The sequence below is a fragment of the Microcebus murinus genome, chromosome 8, assembly GCF_040939455.1.
Source record: "Microcebus murinus isolate Inina chromosome 8, M.murinus_Inina_mat1.0, whole genome shotgun sequence".
Classification (NCBI taxonomy): Eukaryota; Metazoa; Chordata; class Mammalia; order Primates; family Cheirogaleidae; genus Microcebus; species Microcebus murinus.
The window spans coordinates 74,722,154-74,734,313 of record NC_134111.1 but is presented as its reverse complement, the minus strand read 5'-3'; the positions used below and the strand labels follow the sequence as shown (position 1 = coordinate 74,734,313).

Here is a 12,160-nt window from a genome sequence, read left to right as displayed (position 1 = left end):
CCACTCCTGACCTCAAACAACCCTCCTGCCTTGGGCTAGCCTCCCAGAATGCTAAGATTGCAGGCATGAGCCACAGGGCCTGGCCAGATGAGGGCTTTTTGGTGTAACTTTTTGATGTTCTCAGTGGGGCTGTGGTAGAAACAGCAGCATGGTGGAAAGAGCTCATTACTCAACCCTTACATCAACTGCATTTTTCCTGAAGACCTTGTGAAATGAGCCATTGTTACCACCTCCACATTAAAATCTCAGTTTTGCTACTAATAGCTTGCTTTGTGATCTTGGACATGTCACATAATTTCTCAGAGAAGGTTCCTCATACAAGAAAATGAGATCATTAAACTAGATAATTTCTTCAGGTTCAGCTTTAAATTCTCATACTATAATAAGCATTTATAGGAAATATATTTTGTGCCAGGCACAGTGTCTCATGCTTGTAATCCTAGCACTCTGGGAGCCTGAGGCGGGCGGATGGCTCAAGGTCAGGAGTTCGAAACTAGCATGAGCAAGAGTGAGACCCTCTCTCTACTATAAATAGAAAGAACTTAATTGGCCAACTAAAAATATATGTAGAAAAAATTAGCCAGGCATGGTGGCACATGCCCAGGAGGCTGAGGCAGGAGGATCGCTTGAGCCCAGGAGTTTGAGGTTGTTGTGAGCTAGGCTGACGCTATGGCACTTTAGCCCAGGCAGTAGAGTGAGACTATGTCTCAAAAAAAGAAAATATATTTTGTTTCTCCTCACTAAAATATATTTTCCTTGAAACATTACTGTCTTTCATTTTTTTCTTCCCCCTTCATCATGTGTGACTTGTAGTTCACAGTTTTTTATTACATCCTTTGGTTTTACTTCAACGCTGGTCAATCATGTAATATAAGCCATGTCATATATTTTTTAAATTTTATATAAAAATTGGTTTTTTTTTTTGTTTGTTTGTTTTTTAAGACTAGTCAAGTGCAGTAGTGAGGAGGGGGGAAAGTAGTAGAACAAGGAGTTCAATCTGTAACTGACTGTGAACAATCACGTGAGATAACTCACTACCTTCGGACCAGCCTAAAAATTGGTTTTAACAGAGTCTCTAGAATTCCTTCTTGTTTTGGGTGTTAACCCTAGATTGGTGGTTTTCATCCTTGGCTCCACATCAGAACACTTGGGAATCTTCTACATACTGCCAGTGCCCTAGAGCTCCTCCAAATCAATTAAATCAGAATCTGGAGTTGAGGCCAGGTGTGGTGGCTCATCTGTAATCCCTAGCACCCTGGGAGGCAGAGGTGGGAGGATCGCTTGAGATCAGGAGTTAAAGACCAACCTGAGCAAGAGCAAGACCCCATCTCTACTAAAAATAAAAAGAGATTATCTGTACAACTAAAAATATATGTAAAAAAACTTAGCTGGGCATGGTGCTGCATACCTGTAGTCCTAGCTACTCAGGAGGCTGAGGCAGAAGGATTGCTTAAGCCCAGGAGTTTGAGGTTGCTGTGAGCTAGGCTGATGCCATTGTACTCTATCTCGGGCAACAGAGACTGTGTCTCAAAAAAAAAAGTCTGGAGTTGAGAATTACTAGTCTAGATTACATTTGGTTTTGCAACCATTGCCTGGTCTTCTGTAATTAGTTTAGAGCATAGATATATTGATTTGATTTTTTTCTTCTAATTTTGTTATTGAGACCATGAGTAAATGAGACCACTTGCTGTAAGCATGTGCCTTAATTTTTTAATCCTTTGTTCCTTCTATGCAGCCAGGTTAAATTGTGTCTATTCTTTAGAACCAAAAGACTGTTTCCCTTAACTGGGAGTAAGACTGTTATTAATAATTAAGCTATATTCCCACATTCATTTTAGGCAGTGGTGCTAGGAAGAAAAATAAAAAGCTCAGGTAAAAGTAAAGCATATCGAATGGTATCCCTACATACATATCTAGTCTTTGGAGTACTCTAAAGTGTTAGGATAGGACTAAGGAACTACAAATGACTTAAATCATGGTATCTACTGCCAACTCAGAGAATTAGAGTCAGGGCCATTTCATACATACCAGTTGTGTTTAAGGAGTAGGAACTGTAAATAATTGGATGATACTTAACAGTTTACGGATTACTGTATTAGTCAAGGATTATCATATTTAATCCTTCTAATGACCTTGTGAGATGAACAGTATCACCTCCATATTATAAACATGGAATCTGAATCTCAGAAGGGTTAATGACTTGTTCTAGCTCACTAAAATTCATGAATTCAGCTTTTCTGCTCCAAAGCCCCTGTCCTTGTTATACTTCAAGGCAAACTAATTATAAAATCACTCTAAGTCAAGCTCAAATCCATGTACTATAGTAACATACCATGTAATGCTTTCAAAGTCAAAGGATCCCTCTTTTGTTATACATCATTACTTTAAGATACTGCTTAGTATAATTGTGGAATCATTGGAGTTATATTTGCCCTTCTCTTTTGAGCTAAATTATCCAAATGCCAATGCATTTGGACGATGCATTGAGACAATTCCTGACTTATAAAATGCAGAAATACTGGGCTTGAATTATATAAGTAATAGTATAGAATATATTTTATAGCGTAGACCTAGATATGATGAAGATTTTGATATGGATAAAGGATTTTTAATTAAGCTTAAAAGGGTTATGTTCATGGCAGAACTATAAAAAGTATTAAGTCCTGTTCCTTGTTTACATTAGCTCACATGGTAGATGATCACAGATGGACAAGATAATCACAACAGAATTCTTTTTTTTTTTTTTTTTTGGAGACAGAGTCTCGCTTTGTTGCCCAGGCTCGAGTGAGTGCCATGGTGTCAGCCCAGCTCACAGCAACCTCAAACTCCTGAGCTCAAACGATCCTCCTGCCTCAGCCTCCCAAGTAGCTGGGACTACAGGCATGCACCACCATGCCTGGCTAATTTTTTCTATATATATATTAGGTGGCCAATTAATTTCTTTCTCTTTATAGTAGAGACGGGGTCTCGCTCTTGCTCAGGCTGGTTTCGAACTCCTGACCTCGAGCAATCTGCCTGCCTCAGCCTCCCAGAGTGCTAGGATTACAGGCGTGTGAGCCACTGCACCCAGCCCACAACAGAATTCTAATTAAATTCCTTTACAACAGCATAACCCCTCACTAACTCACCCCTGAACTTTAATTTAGATTAGGATATAATGCAATTGGCGGCTGGGGTGGCTCGCACCTGTGATCCCAGCAACTGGGGAGGCTGAGCCAGGAGGATTGCTTGAGCCCAGGATTTTGAGGCTACAGTGAGCTACAGTCACGCCAGTATTGCGTGCCAGCCTGAGCAACAGAGCCAGATCCCATCTTTTTTAAAAAAATTTTTTAAAAAGATATTTGACCACCAAATCCATGTGAGTGGGCCAAACTTCCTGTTTTACTGGGGGTGGATAAAATGGTCAAGAAGTGACTGCCTTGTGATCATTTGATACTTTCTTCATTATTGTGTGGTATACACTTTGGTTGTAATGATTCGTCTATTTCTTGAGTGTCTAATACATGAAGCATTTCTCTTTTTTTCATATATATTTTTATTCTCCTGAATGACTTCTTGTAAAAGCCTGGGATTTTTGTTGTTCTTATCGTTCAATTCTTATGAATATTTTAAATTTTCTGTTTGTCCAAAGCCTATAAATAGTTAACTTTTAACAATCTTAGTTCTAGGCACAGACAGAGTGGAGCAGATGACCAAAACTTACAATGACATCGACATGGTTACACATCTCCTGGCAGAGGTAGGAGTGTATCTTCTTTCTACAGTACAAAAAGCTAAAATTCGAGGATCATTTGGAATCTATCAAATTTGCGTATCAAATGAAAACTGATGATATCTGTGCTCTGGATTATTTTGTATAAGATTGTTACTACTGGAACAACAGGCATTCCAAAGTAGAATGGTTCCTGAAGTTTACTGTTGTGAAGTCATAGCGGATGGATGGATGGATGGATGGATGGATGGATGGATGGATGGATGGATGGATGGATGGATTTAAATGGTGCTGCCTGGCCTTCCTATCCAAGAAAAGCATTAATTAATTTTAAAAAAAATCTCTTTTTAAATAATCCCTGCTGTTACTCATCTTAGCACAGAGCTACCCATTCACATAGCTGCTCGTTGCAAATCAACACTTGTGGTTTGGAGCATCATGCCCTTTTTCTTTCAGTTTGGCCTATTATTTGAGCTCACTTTGTGGCATTTTTAATATGTACAGTATGTTTCTTGCAATTGGCAGTCAATAAAAATCTCCCCTTGTACCTCAGTTTCAGATTTTGTTATGGAAGACTGTCTTTCTCTAATATACCCTCTCCCTTCTCTCCTCTCAGCTCTCCAGAATGATTTCTATGTATGCCACTTAGCCTATATTTAAAATGCAATAAGTGAACCTTAAAAATTTGGAGATAATCCATTCATTTTCATGTGCTATGGAGAGAAAGAAATAGAAGCTTAATGTTATTTATATAGTGATTAATGTACATGGAACCCATACTCATATGTAAGGTACTTAGATGTAAATGGGTGGTTTTCCATCCTACCTGATACAATCCTCACCACCACCACACAGATTGGATTCCTATGCCCTTGCTAAACGTCACTATCTTCCCAGAAACAATAACTCTGGGTGGAAGTCTGTTGCTTGGTTTCCCACAGGCCTCCCTGCATCAATACCACTAATTTCTTTAGACTTCTTTCTACTCTAGGCAGAACCCATTAGACTCAAATTTTTCAGTCTTTATTCCCTATTTTATTTCATAGCATCATTCTTGTACCAATTGACAACAGGACTCTTAGATGCACTTTCCTCTAAGCCACTGGCTCTGAATGCATATAAGCTTTGCCCTAAATGGAAGTGCTTGCAACATACCTGCCTGATCTCCCTGTCTTAAATACCAGATTCTATATCATTACCATGCTGGATACACAAATGCATTCAGCAAATATTTGTTGTCCTTGTATTGTACAGGCCCCAGCCTCATTTTCAAAGACTTGATTTTCTCATTCCCCAAAATTGTAAGTTTAAAAGGTTGAGTTGCTGGGTCCTAATTTACTAAATCATCAATAAATCTTACATGATATCAAGAAAAGAGATGTCCTCTTGCATTTAGAACTATAGTGGTCATCCGTTTGACCAACATTTATTAAACACTACCTGTGTGCCAGGCCCTCTGTTTATTTGCGGTGTCTGGGCATTCAAAGGAATCTTGATGCTTTCTAGGACATTGCTTTTGAGTTTAGCAAAACTGACTGCCAAATTTTTTTTAAACCACTATTTAATTTTATTTGCACTCAAAGAAAAAATGTATTTTGGTATTTTAACAGAGAGATCGTGATCTGGAACTTGCTGCTCGAATTGGACAAGCTCTCTTAAAACGAAACCATATCTTATCTGAGCAGAATGAAGCCCTGGAGGAGCAGTTAGGACAAGCCTTTGATCAAGTAAGCATTTGGTAAAATATTTGCAGCATGAAATAATTAGGTCTTGTGCAATGGAGAAATTTATTTTCCTGATGGTCCCTGAAATGATGGCAATAGGTAAATAAATAATACCACAGTACCTGTTGACTTTATTGGCAGCTATTGAACTAATCAGTAGAGAAACGAAATGTTAGCCATGTAGAGGGGCACTTGTGACTTGTGACTACCTTTGTCAATCTGAAGCCTGTATTCTGTATCTATAGTACTTTGTGGCACCCTGCTTAGACTCTAAGACTAAACTCACCCTTTTGTGTAGACTTTGTGTGTGATCTTATCTTAAATTTATTTTTAAAAAATAGATACCCAAATATATAGATATCTTTATTCAAACACCAAAACAAAGGAAGAAAGGAAAAATTTTGAAAATATATTTATTTCATAGCAATAAACTTATAGTGAGAACTGACTTATTATTAACTTGAATGGTTAAATTTCAAATTTTTTATAACTTGTTTTTATCTGGTGTCTTTTATATTTTATAAATGCATTATGGATAATAACATTTGAGCCTTTAGGTTGAAACTACTTACTCTCTATAACTAAAATCAGTTCTCCTAGGAAGACATATATATGCACAGTGATACACAGCTTAAAAATATAAACCCTTTGGATAAGAATTTGACAATAGGAGTCTATTCTGATACTTTCAAAGTTCTTCAGTTTTGTTTAGTTTTCAACTATGAATGTATCATTATTTTAGATGAAATTTTCTTCTTATATTTCTATTATATAAGATATGAAAATTGATTTTTATTCTCACCTACTATAGGAAAAGCTGTATTTGTTGAGTTAATACCCTAAAACTGTAGCTTAGAAAGTATCTGGGATTTATTATTCTTTTTTTGGTTCTTGTTGCTTTAGTCTGTAAAATCCAGCAGCTGATTTGTGATGTATGATGAAAAGAAGTTGTTCCATGAATTAGAAGCTATAGTGCATGTAAATAATACAAGATAAAGAACATGTAAATCAAGCATTTTGTATGTGCAGGTTAATCAGCTGCAGCATGAGCTATCCAAGAAAGATGAGTTACTTCGAATTGTCTCCATCGCTTCTGAAGAAAGTGAAACTGATTCCAGCTGTTCTACACCTCTTAGGTTCAATGAATCCTTTAGCTTATCTCAAGGTTTACTGCAATTGGACATGCTGCAAGAAAAGCTCAAGGAACTGGAAGAAGAGAATATGGCTCTTCGATCAAAGGTACATTCCACCTAATTCTCATTTGCCTTTGCTTTAAAGGCTATAAAGTTCAGGTCCAGGTAGTATTGAGGTAAAACATGGCATAACTGTGGATTTGCTTTTGGCATTCCATTTAGAGGCTAGCAGACAAGGAACTATATTCACGTTCCATTGTTACTTAGATCCCACTGAAAAGTGGATAAATAGCAGGTTGACAGATAAAATAGTGAAAGCCAAAGCATAAAATATATATCTTGTGGAGTTTATGCAAGTAACTAAATAATTACAACTATGGTAAGAGCTTTGTTAGAAAATTACAAGGTTCTGTGAGCTTATATGGTGGAGGAATTCAGGAAGTCCTACTTAAGCAAGTGCCATTTTAGCTGAGCCCAGGGAGTAGCCAGTCAGAGATGTAGGTGACAGGAGGCATGAATAAGAAAGTAAAAGGCCCTGAGAGGAATAAGGGCAAGATGTTTGTTTTGTCTTTTGCCATACCTTTGTTACATACTAGATAAATCTTGACAGGTTGCTTGTTAACATAGGTTTTTTAATTTATTAAGTGATGGACTTTAATCTTCAAATCTATAAATTAAAGGTTTTTGTAGTTATTTCTATAAGATCATTAGAAGTTATCATCAACACACTGATTTTTATGTTTAAGGCTTGTCACATAAAGACAGAAACTATCACCTATGAAGAGAAGGAACAACAGCTTGTCAATGACTGTGTTAAAGAACTTCGTGAGTATTAACATATTCTATGTTATGCCTTTGGACAATTCTTTGGTACAGTATCTCTACTTGGGAAATGAGATCACTGGTTTCAGTTAAAGCATCTCAAGAAACAATTTTAAATTGTTACTGAAAATCTTAGAATATCACATTGAGCCCACAACCCTAAATAAAATCGTATTTGTAAGAAACATATTTGTTTCAAATTGCTATCATCATTAAATAAAGACATTTATTTCTATAAATAAGTTATGGCATGATATAGTGAAAGGAACTAAAGCTCTCATTTTGTTGATGAGGAAATATATCTATAGAGGATACAATTTGCCAAAGTCAGAAAACTGATAAGTGGCAGAGCCAGGGCTTAAATGATGGCATAGAACCAAACTTTCAACAAGTATTTCTTAAGTGCCAATCATATTTCTTCACAGGAATATATTTTGGTGTGGGATAATGTTAACTAAAATAATTTTCTAAAATAAATTAGTTGGGAAAAGATCGGCTTCACTAGAGAAAGATTTAATTTTTGTATAAATACAGTAGTCGCCTTTATCTACGATTTTGCTTTCTGCAGTTTCAGTTACCCATGGTCAGCCACAGTCCATAAATATTAAATCAAAATTCCAGAAATAAACAATTTGTTTTAAATTGCGTGCCTTTCTGACTAGTCTTATGAAATTTCATGCCATCCTACTCCATCCTACCTGGGATGTGCATCATCTGTTTGTCCGGCCTATCCACGCTATAGACCCTACCCACCCCTTAGTCACTTAGTAGCCGTCTCAATTATCAGATCAACTGTCAAAGTATCACAGTGCTTATGTTCAGTAACTCTTATTTTATTTAGTAATGGCCCCAAAGCATAAGAGTAGTGACGTTGGCATATTGTTATAATTGTTTTGTTATTAGTTATTGTTAATCTCTTACTGTGCCTAATTTATAAATTAAACCTTATCATAGGTACATATGTGTAGGAAAAAACTATATAGTTTTATAATACTGTCACTATTTTTATGATACTATTATAGTTTTATAAACTATTATCGTATCTACAGCATATGGTTCAGTACTGTCTACAGTTTCAGGCATCCACTGGGGGTCCTGGAACATATCCCCCTCAAATAAGAAGGGACTACTATATATAGCCTTTTATGTTGGAAGAATGGTATGATAATATCACAGCCATTCATTTGGGTTGTGGGCCTCAAAATGTGATACCTTAGAATAGCAGAATATTAGAGAATCAGAAGGAACATAAATTGAATGTCCTTTTCCACTGGCACTATTCTTACTCACCTTTTATACTTTAAAAGACAAAGAAGAAATGACTTGCCCAAGAGCTCACATCCAGGTCTCGTGCCTCCATATCACTATCTTTTGAAATATTAGAGGCTTTCTATCAATTTAAAAATAGTTTTATATGATACTGAGAAATAGTTTTTCTGCTTGTGTTTAGATGTCAAATTTTTTATATGCAATAAAGGTTTATTTCCAAAGGTTCTGTTTCATCTGCATGCAAGAATGCTAGTGAGGCCGTAAGAATTGGAGGCCCTACTCAGTTTTCTATTATCCCAGAAAGTCTCTGTCCCATGGAAGCATCTCCATAGCTTTATCACATTCTGTTACAGATTGCAGATTGTGACCATTCCATTCTGGAAATATTCCTATGTTAGATTTGGGGTTTTTGTTTGTTTGTGTGTGTGTGGTTTTGGGTTTTGCTTTTGGGTTTTTTGTTTGTTTGTTTTTGATACAGGGTCTCACTCTGTTGCCCAGGCTAGAGTGCAGTGGCATCATTATAGTTCACTCCAGCCTTAAACTCCTGGGCTCAATTTATCCTCCTGCTTCAGTGTCTCACGTAACTGAGACTATGAGTATGTGCCACCACACCTGGCTGATTTTTCTATCTTTTGTACAAAAGGGGTCTACTATGTTGCTCTGGCTTAGATTTGTTAAGATTAATTTTCATTGCATATGGGATTTTATTTATATCCCTGAAAAGTTCTCAAAGACATAAATGAGATTACCATTGGCACTGGCAAAGATACATAATTCACCTAGCTCTCCTTTCAGCCTTCTTGTCCTTCATAAAGAAAAAGATTGGAGCAAATATCATTTTCATAAGAAAAAGATTAAAGCAACATCTTTAGCCTGCTTGCAAGAGTCATTTTTCTTTTTAGCTTCATTGTCTCCTGTTCAATTCCCAGCCTTAGTCTATCTCAGAAGTACCTTTATTTTTCTCCATTGGTTTCTCTGAGTTTTTAAAAATTATGTCAAAGAAAAAATCTATTCATTATAATCCAGGGTTTGTTATAAAACAGGATTTGACCCATAGGCCACAGTTTGCCAACCCATGCCCCAAATTTATATTCATTTTAAAATTTTTACTTTGCTTCCCAGGTGAAACAAATGCTCAGATGTCCAGAATGACTGAAGAATTGTCAGGGAAGAGTGATGAACTGATTAAATACCAAGAAGAGATCTCCTCTCTCTTGTCTCAAATTGTAGATCTTCAGCACAAACTTAAAGAAGTAGGTTTATTCATTCATGCAACAGACGTTTGTCAAACACTGACCTAGTACCATGCTTTCTGCAAAGTGCTAGATACATTAAGCAAAGTAAACATGGTCCCTGCCCTTTTAAAATGCCTTAGTCTCGTTTCTGCTTCAATCATCTTTATGTTATATAATATTGTAAATAACTACTTTCTAGTCACTATTTCTCTTTATAAAATGAGGTTAGATTTTATTCAGAAAGTTGTGGTATGAATTATTGACTTATGCTCATTGTCATCTGAACACCTTCATGGATTTGTTATTCAGACTATTTTATTGCTCTTATTTGGCTTTTGAAAAGCTAGCTTTTTATAAACCTTAAGACTATACTCCAGAGAGAAATTTTTAATATGTCTTTAAAAGAAAGAGAATAGCTATATTTTATATGGGAAGGCTTCACATCTCTTTTAATATGTTGTTAGCATGTGATTGAGAAGGAAGAACTAAGACTTCACCTACAAGCTTCCAAAGATGCCCAACGACAACTGACAATGGAGGTAATGAAATCTTTCCTTTGTCTAGTGTAATTTGGGGGTGGGGGAAAAATTGAGTAGTTTCTTTCATCTTCGTGAATAGGAATTACTCAAGGGGCATTACCAGATTTAAAAAGCAACACCACCACCAACAACAAAAGAGTAACAAAAAATTCTAAGATCTGAGAAGTAAAGCATTTTAAAATCCTGTCTCTAAAATTAATAACATGGCAGTATCCTTCTTAATTAATAGGGAAAACCTCAGCTTATGTAGGATTCTTTAGGAGTATATGATCCTTTTACCAGTTAACCTTAGCTAGCCCAACAGTTTTTAAAATAAGATAATTTATAATGGTGTTTTTGCAGGTATGTCAGGAGCAATAGCAAAAATCTCTTAATTTCTATCTATATAAAATTTTATATATTAAATATAATTTAGTGGTTCTTTAGCATGCATAAGAATCAACTGGGAGAGTAGGTTTTAAATGGAGATGCCCAAGCACCATCCCAAGAATTTCTACCTAAGATGGTTTAGAGTGAGGACCTGGAATCTGCCTTTTTAATAAGAATCTTCTGCTCTGGCGATTCTGATAAGCTGGTGCACATAATACATTTGAAGAAATTTTGCAGTTAAAATATACTCTGAAATTTATGTACTCTTTTGCCAGGCATGTGTATCTATCTTTAAAGAAGGTTCTAAAACAAGGGGGGGGGGGACTTCTTGTTTAAGATAACTAAGCACCTGATGTCGTATATAATACTTTGTAGATTCTTGATCTTGTCGCTTACCAACGTTAGACCTATGCTTGTTTTTAAATGATTAGCATTATGACAAACCTAACTTGACCATAGATATTATACTTCCTCTATAAGTTTTTTAGGATATGAAGCATAAAATGTTGAATTGACAGTTCTGGTAGTCTCGGCTACATTTCAGATTTTCAGGAAGTCACATTTGTATAATTTTGGCCAACACACCCTTAATTCTGGCAGCTTGAAATACATGTACTCTCCTTATTTAGTTTGTTTCAGAGTCTTTGTATTGAAACAACATTTATAAAGTTAGCTAACTCTCTGGATAAAATGAATAGTTACCAAAGGAGTTTTGGGTTTTTTTTCCAATGTTTTTTTTGGGTTTTTTTTTGTTTTTTTTTTTTTGAGACAGAGTCTCACTTTGTTGTCCAGGCTAGAGTGAGTGCCGTGGCATCAGCCTAGCTCACAGCAACCTCAAACTCCTGGGCTCGAGCGATCTTTCTGCCTCAGCCTCCCGAGTACAGGCATGCGCCACCATGCCCGGCTAATTTTTTATATACATATCAGTTGGCCAATTAATTTCTTTCTATTTATAGTAGAGACGGGGTCTCGCTCTTGCTCAGGCTGGTTTTGAACTCCCGACCTTGAGCAATCCGCCCGCCTCGGCCTCCCAGAGAGCTAGGATTACAGGCGTGAGCCACTGCGCCCGGCCTTCCAATGTTGTTTTAAGAAGGTGTAAAGTACACTACCATCTTTTCTTTCAGCTACATGAATTACAAGACAGGAATATGGAGTGCCTGGGAATGTTACATGAATCCCAAGAAGAAATAAAGGAGCTTCGTAGTAAATCTGGCCCTACTGCTCATCTCTACTTATCCCAGTCATATGGAGCTTTTGCTGGAGTAAGGAACTGAGAAAGATGCTATGTATTTAAAGAAACTTTTTAAGATCAGATTGTCCTAAAAGTGATAAGGCTTATGATGGTATAAAGCACCCT

The 12,160-nt window shown here is 36.5% G+C and overlaps 1 protein-coding gene across 6 annotated transcripts in view; it reads left to right on the top strand.

The window, feature by feature from the left end:
* TRAK2 (trafficking kinesin protein 2) overlaps positions 1-12,160 on the top strand; it is a 66,759-nt gene that overhangs the window by 39,092 nt on the left and 15,507 nt on the right. For all 6 annotated transcript variants that reach the window (XM_076005797.1, XM_076005798.1, XM_076005801.1 and 3 more), the window contains 7 exons: positions 3,663-3,739; positions 5,323-5,439; positions 6,466-6,675; positions 7,316-7,394; positions 9,783-9,913; positions 10,360-10,434; positions 11,928-12,065. In XM_076005797.1, the coding sequence (XP_075861912.1) occupies positions 3,663-3,739; positions 5,323-5,439; positions 6,466-6,675; positions 7,316-7,394; positions 9,783-9,913; positions 10,360-10,434; positions 11,928-12,065 (827 nt within the window). The remainder of the gene's footprint in view (positions 1-3,662; positions 3,740-5,322; positions 5,440-6,465; positions 6,676-7,315; positions 7,395-9,782; positions 9,914-10,359; positions 10,435-11,927; positions 12,066-12,160) is intronic.